This window comes from Periplaneta americana, chromosome 10 (genome assembly GCF_040183065.1).
Source record: "Periplaneta americana isolate PAMFEO1 chromosome 10, P.americana_PAMFEO1_priV1, whole genome shotgun sequence".
Lineage (NCBI taxonomy): Eukaryota > Metazoa > Arthropoda > Insecta > Blattodea > Blattidae > Periplaneta > Periplaneta americana.
In genome coordinates, this window is record NC_091126.1 from 25,250,545 (window position 1) to 25,267,593 (window position 17,049).

Consider the following 17,049-nt stretch of genomic DNA (forward strand, 5'->3'; position numbering starts at 1 on the left):
GTTGTTATTGTTGATTAGAGCTGAAGAGAATAAAATTACAAAGACTATTTTCATTACAGGTTATTTCAGGTTGTAACACAAACTAATATTGAGGAATGTTATAGTTGGGCATTATTAAACTATTTCTTAAAAATTTTAAACAAGATAGAGAATAATAAATTCCGAAGTATGGATTTACATTACTTCTGTATGGTTTTGGTACTATGGAAATGCTATGTAGCGGAATAAAATTACTAAATAGGCTGCATTACTCTCTAGCAAATAATGGAGTGCATTTTGAACATTTGATTTACAAAATTTAATTAATTACATTTAGGAATTTACCCGAAATGAACTGTGTTTCAATCCTGCAAACAACTGACAATAACAAATCAGGTTGCCGGGGGACGATAGAAAACATAAGATGCGAGAACAAATGAATGAGATTTATAGGCAATTGAGTACTCTTTCAGATCTAAGTCATTTCAAATTTCAAAGTGGGTGGGGTGAGGAAGTGAAACACAAAATGCAATTAACACTGGTTTTAAACTTCCCCATTAATGTCAAAATTGACCTGTTTTTTCTTTAAATTAAATTTAATTGAAATAAATAGTTATTTAGACTGGTAAGTTTCGAATTGAACGCTCGGTATGTAGTTTTTATGTCTATTTTATATATTTTTTCTAACATAAGGAACGCGTTTTATGTGCATAACAGAAGAAAGCATAAATTTGTATACATATTATGATCTAGTACTTTACACTCGACAAAATATCGACAATTACTCATTAGTGGCCAATATACATGATCATGAAATTACAAATAGTGAACAAATTCATATTCCATATTGTAGATTACACAAGAACAACACAAACGTTTTAATTATGGGGATGAAATTATATAATAAGCTCCCTAGTCAATATTATAAATTACCAATCAATAGTTTCAAAACTGGATTTTACAATTGGTTATTAAATAATCCTTTTTATTCTGCTGCTGAGTTTTTCAACACAAATTTATATGAAATTGTATTTTAATAAACAAGTTTAATTGCAATTTAGTCAGTTTTCTTTAATTTAAAAGTTTCAAATTATTTCATGTTTTCATTGTATTATTTAAATTTTACTGTTTCTTTTATTAGTGTTTTTAAAAATGTATTTATATGTCCTTCAATGTATTCTGACGAAGCCTAAAACTGTATGTCTAATGGCCAAGTAAATTGAATTGAATTGGTAAAATGTCATTTAAGTGTGTCTTTTAATAAGAATTCAAAGAATGAACAGTAGGCTGTGAAGTTATTAGAAAAGTATTCAAAAAACTAATTTGTCTGCGGGATACATTAAACGTGGTAAGAATAACCATAGTCATTTCGTAACACCGATTTTTTTTTTGTGTACTCACTACGACAAGAACGTATAATATAAAAACTTGAGGTCAGGAGTTTCGGTCTCCTATTTATTGGTCCCCTATGTCCAATCCATCGCTTGGGAGTAACCTTACCCCTATGATACAGGACTTGTGAGAGAGTCCATGTACGGTATATACACTAGTTCTGCTTCCAGGAAGACTAGATGATGCTCGGTGTATGATAGAGCAAAGGGGCGCCGGTTTGCTGTGACTTAGAGACATAAGTTTAAAGGTAGCCACGTCCTGACCCCTTCCACCGCTAAGCGTTTGTTTTCTTCGCTCCACTAAACGCTCAACAATCCACGACGCCGTGACGAAAAAGACACGTCCGACGATTGTTTACTCTGGAATTACTGTCCTAACCTAACCTCAGGGAGGCCGATCTTGACAAAAACTCAAACGTGAACACACACACAAATCAAACAGACTTACCCAGCATTATCATAGCTGTCTACACCGGCTACTATATCAAATAACATTTACACTTTGTGACTCGGTTCTTCACGAACACAATAGTAGGCCTAGTATTATACGATTTCATTGCTTGTAAACGTAATTAAACTTAATGTTAATTACTATGAGGATTGCTATTCGTCTGTGGCAATTTGCTAGAGATCTGTTACATCGACTATGTATAGTGGAAAATATCTTATGTGGCAACCAAATTTTCTTGAGGAAAAATGGTTCTTCACATAGATAGCACCTACAGCCACAGGAAGAAGATGTAGTATGCCAAAACTTCTTATTACATCGCTTAATGAACTGTGTTTGATTAGGCATAAACGTTTCCGAAATTATGTAATTGATACTTATCGCAAAAAGTTCGGAACGTTTTCTATACTACAAACACACAAACCAAAAATATACAATGCGTAAAATACTGCATTAAAAATAGGAATTTTAAGTGACAGTGATAGATTTATTGATATTAGTTCACAAAAGTACAAACTAAATAATTTAAAAAATGATCTATATACAAAAGTAGTTATAAATAATAAATATAAAATTTCCTAAACAAATTAATTTATCGCAAATCTCAGTAATTAATTGTTCAAACTTGCACTTACGTTTAGTTTTAGTGCATGTTTAAACCAATCGTGATAAATATTAGAACTTTAAAACTTATTTATCTGCTCCTTTTCACACTTTTCTACCATGAACATTTTAAAATTAATTTTTCTTCTTTTTTTTTACTTTAAACATCTAAATTTATTCTATAACTTTCATATTTATGTTTAATTATAGGTTCACTTATGCCTATTAACTAATTCTTCCATGCCATCAAACTGAATCCAGGTTAGCAGTTGTTGACATATAGCCAGCACACTGCAATGGCTGAATCGGTATTTCTCAGTGAGTACAGTAGGTCAGTCTAAATTCCTGCTACATGCTTGTTAGCAAGTTATTTTCTTATTTATACATCTTGCAGCATACATGTAAACATACTTGACATATTAATTACGTAAATCAATATCAATTACAGTTACATTCTTTTCCATGCTCACATTTTCGTTTAATACTATTCTACTTTTTATTAAATTTATTTTATGTGTAATCTTATTGAAATTTAAAATCTTGAAATATACAAATTAATTTGATGTTGTCTTTATAAAACAAATAATTTTACTACTAAATACATCTTTCTTGTTCAGATTAATTTTTTTTTTCTGATTATAGGAAAGTTAAGTTTTTGTTGTTGCCTACCTCTTAGTAAATAGTTTTGTTGAATTTTAAGTAGTATATTAATGACAAAATATTTTGATCATATTGTGTTTAAAAGTAATATACAATACAGTATAACATATGCAATACTGTGATCTTAAAATGTAGATATAATCCGTCACATTTAACTTCAAATTTTACTCAAAATTTTCCGCAAACGCTCTCCACAATCTTTACGCATATTGTAAATAATATCTAATAACAAATTTTTAAATCTACGATCTCCAAACAAGTGAAGGGAAAGTAAATATTTACGAGCATTTGGTCATAATTACATGAAATTATTATTCCAACTTTCACTCAATCTCTAAGCAAAAACAATAGCTAGGCAATATTTCGAATTCTATGAAAATGATCAGCATTACCTTTATCACCTATCATTACAGAGAATGCATTTTGTCCATTGTTTTTGGGCCGAATCCTGCACTTTGGGAAAAGTGTATACCGATAATAATAATAATAATAATAATAATAATAATAATAATAATAATAATTACTATTATAATTATAATTATTATTATTACTACTATTATTACTACTTATTAATATTTGTGTGGCGGACAACAACCAGAGGCCAATTATAGTTCAATAATTGAGATCAATATTATTTGACTATTACTAGGTTCTTGAAACACATGAATTGCAGAAGATATTTCAAGAAAGTTCGCAAGAAATTATGGCATTAGGTGTCGTACACAAGAATGAAGATAGGAGATACTTTTTGTAAATAATTAATCATGTTAGTAAATTCGATAAATCAAATACAGTTTTGTTTGTTATTGATTTTATCTTGGATTTTAATGAAGAAAACAAGTAGATTTTCTATATATCCTGATTAAAACTAGCATAAGCAAAAAAATGTGATGTTAGACAAACAAATATAATGAGTGAAATTAGCTAAACAAGTGAAATGTTAAGGTACAGTCAGACTTTTTCCATTATAAGATATTATAATGGTGGCGTAAGAAAACCTGATAAGTTTGAGTACGGTTTTTGGTGGAAGACGAATCCAGTAGCCATCCGTTCTGCAAGCCTTAAGCAAGCCTTAAGGAAGACTTAAGTTGTCGTGCATAAAAATTTGATGTCATAGAAGCAACACGAAATAAATAATAATAATAATAATAATAATAATAATAATAATAATAACAATTTTGTGTAAAGAAAACGAAATTTCATGTCCTTATTTTGATCTTTTTTTATTCTGAGTGATAGTTTAAGGAGACGATATGAAAATAATTACAACAGTTCTAAACATTATAAAGTAGCTTTCGTGACACGCATTTTTTATATTTATTTTCATGTAATAGCTTTAACGTGCGTAAGAGTACGTGAATATTTTCCTTGACCTAGCAGAGAAAAAAAGAAACGGACAAATAATTGTTCAGCCCTTTTCCAAGGGAATCAGTTAACTTCTATTATTGATTACGGCTCCGGAAACATTCGCATCAATAATTGATAACACGAATAATGCATCCCCCCACCTGTCAGAATAGAATTCTTCTGGCATTTAAAAGAATCAATCAATTATATTATTAATGATTCTGGATTATTTATTGTGTTGTATGAATCGACTCATTTCATTAAATCCCTTCCCTCCCTAGCCTCGCTGAGGATCGATGGTAACCTCTTTCATTTAGCCACTTCAGTGAATAATAAAAGAGAATGTATGTAGGTAAAAAAAAAACGTTCTCCCTCTTTGTGATGAATCTCCCCCTGTAATGAGGTACGTATATATAGGCCTATACATATAACAATACGCAAAGAACGTAGGCAATTTTCTGTTAGTATGTGTTTTTTAATATTTATTGAAATATTCTATTGTAATATTACAGTTTACCTGCTTTATTCTGTGTGCATTCATTGAAATCTAGCCTCCAGAGCAAACAGATTTCCATTTGCAAACGCCGATTTGCTTTTTCTTTATGAATACTCCATAAAAATATTAATCACTTATATCTTAGAACGGGTTATTTTTCATTTTATAAAATATTTCTTTCGTGAATATTTATTTCCAGTAATGAAGTATGTTATAGACCAGCGTTTCTCAAACTATGGTCCGCGGACCACCTGTGGTCCTCGAGGGCTGCCATTGTGGTCCTTAAAAAAAGACAGAAGAAAAAATAAAATTCAAACTAATTGCGTATTAACTATAGCTTAAAATCTCAGAGAATGGAAATGACACATGACAATCGAATTTCACTTTTTCTCTCAGTACTGACATTTTATGAAATTTATTACCCTACTCGTCTATCGACTTCCAACTCTACTCTCAGCAACAAAAGAGGGTTTTAAAACACTATACACGTGGTGTTTCTCGACATCTTTTCCCTGCACATCTGGCGCCGCGCCTGTAACCCAGCCAGGGACCACCCGAATTCATATCAGGGGACCAAAGTACCGAACCTTAATTCAATTTTAAAATATAAGTATACTGGTTTTAAAATATGCTACGAAAATTATAAATGTGCTTTCGAAGGAAACAAGAGTAATGTGGTCCGCGGAACTGTTCTGACTTTAAAAAGTGGTCCCCACTTCAAAAAAGTTTGAGAAACGCTGTTGTAGACAGTTGCCTAAAGGTAAGTGGCCAAAGTTTTCTTGAAAAAGTCTGTATTATTTATTTATTTTACAAATATAGCTTTCAGGTTTAGCTCCCTATAAAACTGACTTTAATAATTTCAGGGGAAAAACTGCTCCGAGGCCGGGCATCGAACCCGCAACCTTTGGCTGAGCACGACAAGGCTCTACAGACTGAGCTACCAAGGAACTCTACTACACCCCGGCTCTATTATTCTCTTTTTTATCTACATACTTCAAGTGGGTTGACAAGACGTCAGAGACACAACATTGAGTGCACACTTACTTTCTGTATGACTTAAATTTGTGGTTATTCTGTTAAGAAACAGTTACGTGTATTATACATATCTGGCTTTCAGGTATAGCGCCTTATAAAGCTGACATGAAAAAAAAGTGTTTATTAATTGATTTACTTACTTATTTACTAATTAATTAATTCAATTTATTATTTATTTATTTATTTATTTATTTATTTATTTATTTATTTGTTGGTTGGTTGGTTGGTTGGTTGGTTGGTTGGTTGGTTGGTTGGTTGGTTGGTTGGTTGGTTGGTTGGTTTGTTTATTTATTTATTTATTCATTCATTCATTCTGGCGGAGTTAAGGCCAACAGGTCTTCTCTTCTACAAAACCCCAACCCACATCTTTTTCAGCGAACGGATCTTGCACGAAAGCCTGTACACCGTTTGACTGCGGAAGATTTGAGCTGAGGTTGACTTGCAGCTTCCTTATTACAGAGCCTACACCAGTGAGTTTTGTTTAAATTTAAAAATAAATGAACATATTTCATAATAACTGCACCTTAACTTCAATGTTGACACATCGATAAGTGCAGCTCCATACCGAAGCGTCTGAGTTCTCTTGCTCCTATTCATAAAATACTTCGTTTTATGCCCCTTACGTTCTCTTATAACTTTGTACTAATTTTTCCGAACTCCGTACTTATCCTATACATTTCTCACAGTCGTAGAGCTGGGTAAAGAACTGTACATTAATTTGCTTCGAAATCTGAAACAGATGGAGAAAACTCGGTCTATTTCTAAAATTGTACTTGAATATCTTTACTCACCTCTGACCCGATGCCCCAGGCGATGACTACGTTGTTACAGTTGAAGAACAGAGGCGGCATGGTGGGTTGATAACACACTTGACCCCTGTCCCGGGCATGGATTTCAAATTCTTCCTCGCTACCCTGACATTCGTACACTATGACGTGGTGCATATAAAGCCGATTTCCTGGCTGGTGCACCGGTTCGTACTGCAGAAGATAAAAAGCGTATGTTTAACACCACAATAAATACAGACGTGGACAAATTATTAGCAAAATTGAAGATTTTTATTATATATTTTTACAAAATATGATTCTTCAATTCAGGCTACAGTTGACATTTTTACGTATTTTCAAATTATTAGCGAAATTGAAGATTTGTATTGTATATTTTTAGAAAATTTGACTCTTCAATTTGGACTACATTTGATATTTTTGCATATTTACAAATTATTAGCAAAACTGTAGATTTTTTACTATATATTTTTACCAACTTTGACTCTTCAATTTGGACTACAGTTCACATTTTTTATATTTCCAAATTATTAGCAAAACTGAAGATTTTTATTTTATATTTTTTACAAAATTTGATTCTTCAATTTGGACTGCAGTTGACATTTTTGCATATTTACAAATTTTTATCAAAATTAAAGATTTTTATTATATATTTTTACAAAATTTGGCTCTTCAGTTTAAACTACAGTTGGCATTTTTTAATATTTCTGTCTACTCTAATGATAGAAATATGCAAAATTGTCAACTGTAGTCTAAATTGAAAAGTCAAATTTTGTAAACGGAATTATCATAAAATCGTCAATTTTGTTAATAATTTGTCCACGTCTGTAACTCGTCCTTGTACTTAAGATATTTTAGGTATTAGGACCGAATATACAGAATTGTTACTGGTTTGATTTACCGAACTAGGGCATGAGGATTGGCGGGCGCTAGTCTACCGTCTCCCGCCCACTATGCTCCCCGATTCCCCATCACGTTGGACGCGACCATGCATGATGTGTAACTGTGCGATTGTTGTGAGTGGAAGAAAGGGTGTTTGTGTGCAAGATATAAGTATGTATAGGATTGCCGTGTCTGTGTGGAGTTTATTCTAGAATTTCCAAATATACAACCACAGTTCATAAGTTAGGGATTAAATTTGAGAACACGAGGTCGGAGTTAAACAAAAGAACGCCCTACTAACAGACCGATTTTGACATAGGTTAGAATATCACTATTGGCGCTTTTCTGGGACCTTCGCCACAAAAATCGCTAAAAATATATTAGCTCATTAGCTCAGCAGACTGTATCACCATATCAAAAGCAAGAAACGCAACATATTACATCTTAAATCGTATCACTAGCCTATACCTCAGTGCATGTTCTAAAATATGATCCATTTTGGTAAGTTAATTATTGCAATTAGTTTTAGACCCTGTAGAAGACAGCTTAAAATTGATCCAGGGTTTGTGTTTTCCTCAGACGAGTAATGGTTTCATCTAAACTGCCGTGTGATCCACCACTATAAAAATATCGTGCAAGAGAGAGTGTAGTAGTCTAATCAACATACACTTCAGAAATTTAAAGACGACAATGAGTTAGAAATTACAAGAATTCTAGTGAAAGAACTGGGGAGAATGAACAAGATTATATTTATGCGATATTCCACTTTTGTGGGACAAAATATATAAGGTAAGTGTGTTGTAATTGAATTGCGCTGTTACGGTACTATTTCTGGCGGCCACAACCGCAATCCTCACCGAGGACTCGTTCGCCGGTACATCGGTAAACCAAACCGATAACAATCCGTATTACGTTGTTATTTATTATTAAGGAACTTGCATACATTATAATTACATTGAGTGAAAACACCAAACTTCATGCTGTGCCAGAAATAATTTATAAACATATCGTTTTTATTCTATCAGGATGAAAATAATGGAATATGCCATGGTGTTGCTTGGGGACGGAGTTGATGTTCGGATTCGAAGTTGTACTCGGGAGTGGGTACGAAACTCGGTTGGACTGACTGCTTGATTGAATGTTTTCCAAAGTTTTCTCAAACTGCAAGATGAATATCAAATAATCCATTGCGAATTCTGTGTCACATCTGGTCAAAATACCATCTCGCAGTATAAGCTACTGAACCGACGTTTGATAACCACGTATTTGATAAACTGGCGTTAGCGACCCTCAAATAACAAGAGAGATGAAAGTCAGTAGATTCAAGTCCGGAGATCACGATGGCTATGACAGTGTCACGGCTTCCAATTCATTGGTAAATGGACTGTTAACCGAGATACCTTCTGATGAGATAGGATAGATGTGGTGAGAATATATTGTCTCTAAATCGAATCTGCATTCTTGAGTTTAGTTTTACGTTCTCAAAAACACATGGTGAGTGTGCTCGGAAGAAGTGCAGTTCAAACTTGTCATTATTCCGAAAAAGAAACACTTTATCCAGAAACGTTTATATCAAATTTATAATCATATGACTCTATTTTATGTGTGCATATATGTGACCGTATACGAATTTATTAGGTAATAATATTGTCATTCACATTTGGAGAGTCCACTGCAAGAATGATGGATTTCATTTGGAATACATTTTGCAGGAGAAGCAATTGTAAGTTTGAAATGCTTAGCGCTCAAAGCTTAACTGTGATTTTCCGTTCATTACTGGACAATGACTATCAGTGTTAATGCCATATAACTCTCTATGTACATTCTATATGTCTTAAGCTATGCACTGACAGTCTTGGTTCATTTTCGATAAGAAAGTGACATCCATCATTCTTGCAGTGGACTCTTCATTTGTTGTATGCTTGAAACTTAACATTACCTTCCGGCGAATCATCTTTGTTAAAAAAAACACGCACTTGATCAACGGATGTGTCCGCATCAGATCGAATCAAGTCAAAATAGCTTAATATAAGCCCCTACTGGGTATTAAAAAGCTTTTGATACGACAGTTGATAAGTTCTTTGAGGCTGGCAAAGAAAAATCGATTGCCTCGTTCGATTGAAGAGTTTCAGTTATTTCAAAGACGAAGTCAAGGAAGGGCACAGATCAGTGTTGCGTGAAATAGTGGACCAATGACACGCTTTCAAACAATAGGAGTGGGGGGAAGGGATAGGAGATAAGTGGGATCGCGTTAGTGTGGGGCAGTTTCATTTATTGGACAGCTGCTGCCACACTGAGTGCAATGAGGCGGGTAATCAAGCGCACAGGAACTCACCCGAACCATGTGGTGCTTCCTCCGGATGCTGGGCAGCTTGAAGATCTTGCACCAGTAGAGTGTGTCCTCAGTCACTGGCAGAGTCACCTGTAACAAAAATGTCATCCGTTTAAATTTCATTTATGATACATTACTACTAATACTACAGGGACATCATTTTATTTTTACATCAACTTTTATTGCACCTGAGTTTTTGAATGTACTTCACTCCCCCCCTTCTACTAACGAAGTTCCAACTGTCCTCTACACAGAACCAAGGCCGTAGTACTTAGTGATTATAGTACGTTTCAGAAATATGTTCGCGTTTTCCAGTGACGAAAACTTCCAATATTGAATCATATTTTCGCACAGGTACTGTCGTCCGTTTTCCTACGTCGCATCCCGATTTCCCCCCACCTGCTTCTGCTCGCTCCACTGTAAGGACTAGTGGCTGGGCTTTCTTAGCTCTTTCCTGAAAACATTAATTTCTGTTAGGAATTGATTGGACGTCTACGTAATATTATGCAACTGTTTAAAATAACTTAAATAAAAGTAATTAACTATCACGTGATTCCCCCTTTTCTACGATCCTGCGACAAAACCACTTGGACGGACAGTAGGTAGCATGTCTGAGTAATTTTATATTTTCGGATCGGGCAGAAGTGAAGATTGAATTTACAGTACGTAAGGTCTCTTTTATAGAGTAGGTACAGAATTATTTCAACATGAGTTACTGATACGAAGTACGAACCTGGTAATTGGAATTACGTACAATAGTCTATAGTGCGATAATATGCACATTAGAACTGAAGCCTGTATCGAAATGAACGGCCACCATTTTCAAAAATGTGTTTAAATATCCATATTATGATTATTTATCAATTTAACTTCATTCTCTATATTGTACGCTAATGTGCTGTAAAAGTACAATATGCACTGCATAATTAATACGTCCGAATGGATAGCTCAATTCGTGAGTAAAAACATTAAGTATTAATATAGTACTGTATTTTGATTAAACAAAACCTAATGAAAATTATCAAACTCAAAATCGCAATATTTCCCTACTTTACGTAAATGGACGAACAACTTTTCTTCCCTCCTGTACCTAGTAAAGTGATTTATTTCTATATTACGCCAGTATCATCGAACTCCAGTCGTGGAAGGAGGTAGCAAACTGTGTTTCCGAGTCTCAATCATTAATCCAAAGGCATAGCCAGGTTAATATTAAAAATGTTAGTAAAATAAAATTATGTCCCTGTATAACTGTGTACTATGCCCGACACTTGCAGAAAGGTTATTATTATTATTATTGTTATTATTATTATTATTATTATTATTATTAGTGTAAAATAATTCACAACCAAGATACTTTAAGCTTTCAATTTGATTATAATAATTAAAATGACTATTACACTTTTGCTATGTCACACTACTTTTGACTAACAAAACGGTACGAAAGGGCGTGTTTTAACCAATCATGGCTATTTATTTTACAATTTTTATCACTTCCCTAGCATCTATTTGCTTTATCACTTCCCTAACATTTGTTTGTTTTTATCATTACCCTAGCATTTGTTCCTAACTAATTATATGAAATGTACTTCAGACTTTTCTAGTATGAATACTAAGAAATTGATACCTTGTAACATTCTGCCTAAAATCATATTTATTTACCTAAAATGTGTGTGAAATAGATTTTAGGCTATACTTCGCTTGAGAAACATCTCTTTGAGGGTTCAGCATTAGTCTGACAGTATATCTGTGCTCCAGTTTTCCTTGTAACGTCTTTCCACTTAAGAAAAATCCTGGTGAAAACGTTTCCCATGTTCGTCGCTCACAACCGAAGGTTTTGAGTAAAGAAAAAATAGATGAGAATCCAAGAAGTTATTTTGAGAGAGATTACTCTCTGTTACACAAGTTCTCTGTAATCTTCTGATTTGTGGTTCCTAGAATGTAACAGTCTGTTGAATGATTCTTAGGTTCCCTCCATATCATTAGAACTGGAAAAGGCATATGACGGGATCCTTTTAGCCAATCAGTTAATAGAATCACATGGAGCACAACAGATTTCAAGGGCCCAGTTCATGTCCTCATCTATTTTGCAATTAAAAGGATACTCGTAAGCTCTTTTAACTAGTGTAGTAAATTCAAAAGTAACTAATCATACATACGTATCAAAAATTGCTTATGTGATTTATACATTATTTCGAGTTATGTTTCACTTTATAAGATACTTTTACTACACTTAAAATTAGGGCAAAGAAAACACAGGTTATGAAACTAGTTTCATGAATATAAGTTCCAACTCAACTGAGAATTAATACTACCTCTCACAGTCTAATGAGAAATACACCACAGACAACAATTATCTGAAGTTATAAGTCAATTGTTAAAGCAATAAAATGAAATATTTGAATATTTTCTTTCCATTAGTATGTTAAGGACTGTAAAGTTTATAGCAGTAAAAATAAATCAATATTTATAAAATTACAAAAAAATTATGGGTGATAGAAATTCTGACTTCATTTTTGAAATCAGCAGCTGAAATCACGTAAGAAACAGCATAAATTGTACATTTAACAAAATCATTGTTGGCCAGTTTAAATGTTATTTGGGTCATTTTTGGAGATGTTCATTGTTGTACAGATGATATTCGAATATTTATATTTCAACAATGAACTGAAATGATTTACAGTTTATGTCACAGAACTGTGACATTCTCAGTTTGTAAATATGTTTTCCATCATGTCAAAACTGTATAGCATTTTTCGTGCTGACTTCATAATGTAAAATGCTGTAAGAATCACCCATTCGTAATCTTCTAACAGCAAATATGTTTAATTTTGTTGACCAACAAATAAAATTAAAAAGTGGAAACCAAAGGTCGTGATAATATGAGTAACAATATGAATAATGGTATAAATAACAGGAAATCAAATAATTTAGAACCATACCATCTCAAAAAAGAAGAAAATTAAGCTACAAATGTGTATTCATTATTTATATTTAAGTTATGCTCGACCATGCCGAAATGTAGTAATTGTAAACCTGGTAGCAGTCCTTTAATGCATGTCATTAAAGTACACCTATTCATTAAAGTTCAGGTTTTCGATTATTCTCTGATATGCAATCGAAAGACAACGAGGGAAACGTCACGGAGGCTGGAAATCCAATACTGTCGCAGGAGGTTATGTTCTGTTATTATAATAATTAGCGTTAATTGTAAATAATATTCAAATAAATTCAATTTGTCATCTCGTTTTTCAATTCTAAATCAGTTTCCAGGTTATATCAAAATTAGTTCATGTTACATTACACCAAGGTCAATGACATTATTGTTCCTCGGAAAAAATCAATACTTTCGCGTCTGCGCACATCTCACAATTTACGAGCTATATGAACAAGGTCACTTCCGATCTTCTGTCGGATACAAATAAAATGAATACTTCTGAATAATTCAAGTTAGAAATGTGGTCGAGCATAAAAAGTCGTATGAAACTTGCCTATAATGGTAATTAAGACGTTCATATGAAAATTATGAAACGAGCTTACGCTCGTTTCATAAACAAACATACTCGCGTCTTAATTACTATCATTATAGGCTCGTTGCATAATGTGCTATTTTTTTAATAGACGTATAACGGGAAAATACGAGAAATTTCAAAAAAGAAATATGTATAAAAATGAATATAATATTGAAAAATCATCACTGGGACAATCTTATTACCCCTTTCCCTTTGGTAGCAGGAGTGATAATGAAGAAATTTCTAAAAATTACAGAATCGATTATTTTTATTACATAATATTTCATCTCTGCTTCTTCTAATGAGGAAGTAAAATAATCTTTCTGTACAACTAGCTGGTAATATAACGAACAGAGTGGGGTACAGAGTGTAGTTAAGAATGGCACTCATACAGCAGCACAATTGCAACTTTTCATCCTCAACGCTTTAGAGGGATGCAGAATAATGACGTCTCATCAAGGGTAATGCTAAGCATAAAGTCGTCTATTACACCCCCAAGGAAGATAGGGCCGCAACAAACCGCACCACTGCTAACTATGCATGTTGAAATCTCGCAGGTCAGAAATATCAACTAAGAGGTGCAACTTCCATCAAGAATGATGTACTCGGAAAATGGCGAAAGAGAGGAAAGGGTTGGGGGAGAAAGGTCTCTAAAATAAGCAGAGTTTTAATGGGGCTCCTCCAAGAACAAAGCTACGACGGGGGATTTCTTTATAGTCCCAAATAAAGTCAAGGTATATCTCTGAAATGTGAAAACAGTGCCGAGTGGATAAGAAAAGTTTTGTTCAGCCTTCAACAGTCTTTGTTTTTATATACGACGGATAAAGGACTACATTTCAGCCCTAAAGGTAGAGGGAGAAAAAAGTTTAATGAAATCATATTTCCTCAGCAGCTTTCATTCACCTTTCTTTTTCGTCTTTGTTACGTATTGTCGAAGGAAAAAGGTTGTAACTAATTTCTTCACATTCAACCGTATTATTATTCTTCCGTTTTGGGCTCTGAGACGTCACTGCGAATCCTAGGGATTTCTAGTTACCTGCCTCTTGGGAAGTTCACCTTCGAGAATTTATTCTCTTGCTAAAATGACACACGGTTCTTTCCTTTCCACAACATTGATAAATATCGTTTTGAATACAAAGAAATAAAGGAAGTAAAACTCATAGAATCCACACGGTTGATCCCTATCTATACTAATAATAAATCTGTAAGCGAAATCTTTCTGGTAATTTTCGATTTTCCAAAAATAATTGGTGTTAACATGTATAATTAATTATCCTGAAACCGAAAATCGCTTTTTTGAAATTTTTGTTTGTATGTCTGTCTGTCTGTCTGGATGTTTGTTACCTTTTCACGCGATAATGGCTGAACGGATTTCGATGAAAATTGGAACATAAATTAAGTTCGTTGTAGCTTAGATTTTAGGCTATATGGCATTCAAAATATAAACCGAAATATCTCGCTTATTATTGATTATTGTGAAAATGTTACATAACCAAAGTTTCTTTAAACATTATTTCCGATAAGTTTTATGCCAGGAAAAATTTTTGATAGGACTGATATTTAAGGATATACAAGAGTTTTAAAATACCAATACAATACATTTTCACCGCCGCCTCAGATAATAGCGTCGTTGTTCCGTAATTCCTATGTGCAAAATATAAAATTTTTCAGTAGGAAGAAAAAACAGATTTATTCATTCTATGGCAGTGGTACATAGGAGATCGTGAATTCTTACATTTTAGAAAGAAAGAAATATAATTACATATAGGAGATTGTATTATTTGCTGTATGACTATTTAAGTTACGGTATTTAATAGAGCAAAAATCTGAAAAACCGATATGTCACAAAGGAGTTATTGCAGGAACGATATCGATGGCTATAATGAAATTAAAACAAATCACTCCGTCTATTTAAGGCGGCATTGACGTTTATCAATATTAATATACAGAGAATATTAAATTTGTCTCTTTGTATGAAGTAATCTCAAAAGCTAATTTGAATAATTCCTTCACTATTTGAAATTTGTAATTTCTCTAGATGGATGTAATACTACATAATTATAAGGAATGAGGTATGATGAAGATAGATCTTTACGCACAGAAAAATTATCTTCGTACACAATCCACTCTATTAATTTGGAGTGACTTATTAAAGATGCATTCCAGACTAATTTAGAAAAATGTTAACCGGATTATCGTTGCATCAAAAACGGATGTTCTCTGAACCAAATGACTATATTTTAAATATTTGCATGTAATAACAAATAAGAAATATGTTAAAGGAATTATCATTGCACCAAGTGAGTGGTCTCTGGACCAAAATGATCGCATTTTAATTACTTAAATACAATTTCAATTAAGTAACATATTACACTATTTATCCTTTTATCAAACATGAATGTTCCGTGGGCAGATGTCCTGTTTTAATTGTGTAATTACTTTATATTTATTTCTAACAAGTGCAGCTGAGCGCACGGGTACGGCTAGTGTCTGAATAAATATGTAGTCATTTTATTCTTTTGTATTTTTAATTGGTTATTTTACGACGCTTTACCAACTGATGTGGTTAATCTAGAGTCTGAGTAAGATGAAGATGATAATGCTAGCGAGATGAATCCAGGTTCCAAAGCCAAAAGTTACCCATGGGTTGAGGGAAAACCCCAGAAAAGTCTCAACCAGGTAACTTCTTCCAACTAGGATTTGAACCTGAGCTCGCTCGCTTCACGGTCAGGCGTGCTAACCGTTACTCAACAGCGGTGAACTCTTTTGTATCCTACATTCTATCAATCAGGATATGAGTTTCTATTGTTTAGTATTTTAAAGTGAATCTTTTATACTCTTGACATTCGAGAAAACTGGTCACGAGGTCTGTTAGTACTGTGACGTCATTAATTGCAGTAGGCCTTGGATGACTGAAGTTTTTTTATTGGGTTATTTTACGACGCTGTATCAACATCTAGGTTATTTAGCGTCTGAATGATATGAAGGTAATAATGCCGGTGAAATGAGTCCGGGGTCCAGCACCTAAACTTACCCATCATTTGCTCGTATTGGGTTGGGGGAAAACCCCGGAAAAAACTTCAACCAGGTAACTTGTCCCGACCGGGAATCGAACCCGGGCCACCTGGTTTCGGAGCCAGACGCGCTGACCGTTACTCCACAGGTGTGGACTGACTGAAGTTATGAAGTGTCTAAAATAAAGTAGTTTTGAATCCAGACAAACATAACGATGAAACAAATGAATGTAATATTATAATGTATTCATTTTTATTCGTATACAAATGAGGATGATTAGAAAATGAGGGGAGTATAAAGTCGGAAATAGTTAATTTAACACAACCTAATTGTAAAGTACTTAATTGTGGTATTAATTTCTTAATAAAATTGTCTTTAATGGCATTAACACTATTATTTTTTTCAAAGGCTTTATTGGTGTCATATTGCTGTTTGAATGGTTTCTACTACTAATTACATTCTTTCCGAATATTATGCCTCATGGAACAAGAAAGCATTATGAAGTAATATACCAGAGGCTCCGCCTTGCTAAATTTAATTGCTAAGAGTATAAAGACAGGAATGAAA

General features: G+C 33.4%; 1 protein-coding gene across 1 annotated transcript in view; it reads right to left on the reverse strand.

The window, feature by feature from the left end:
* LOC138707356 (MOXD1 homolog 2-like) overlaps positions 1-17,049 on the reverse strand; it is a 270,333-nt gene that overhangs the window by 71,110 nt on the left and 182,174 nt on the right. Inside the window, exons 5-6 of the mRNA XM_069836638.1 lie at positions 9,962-10,048; positions 6,751-6,939 (exon numbers count right to left, since the gene is read on the reverse strand). Of these exons, the coding sequence (XP_069692739.1) occupies positions 6,751-6,939; positions 9,962-10,048 (276 nt within the window). The remainder of the gene's footprint in view (positions 1-6,750; positions 6,940-9,961; positions 10,049-17,049) is intronic.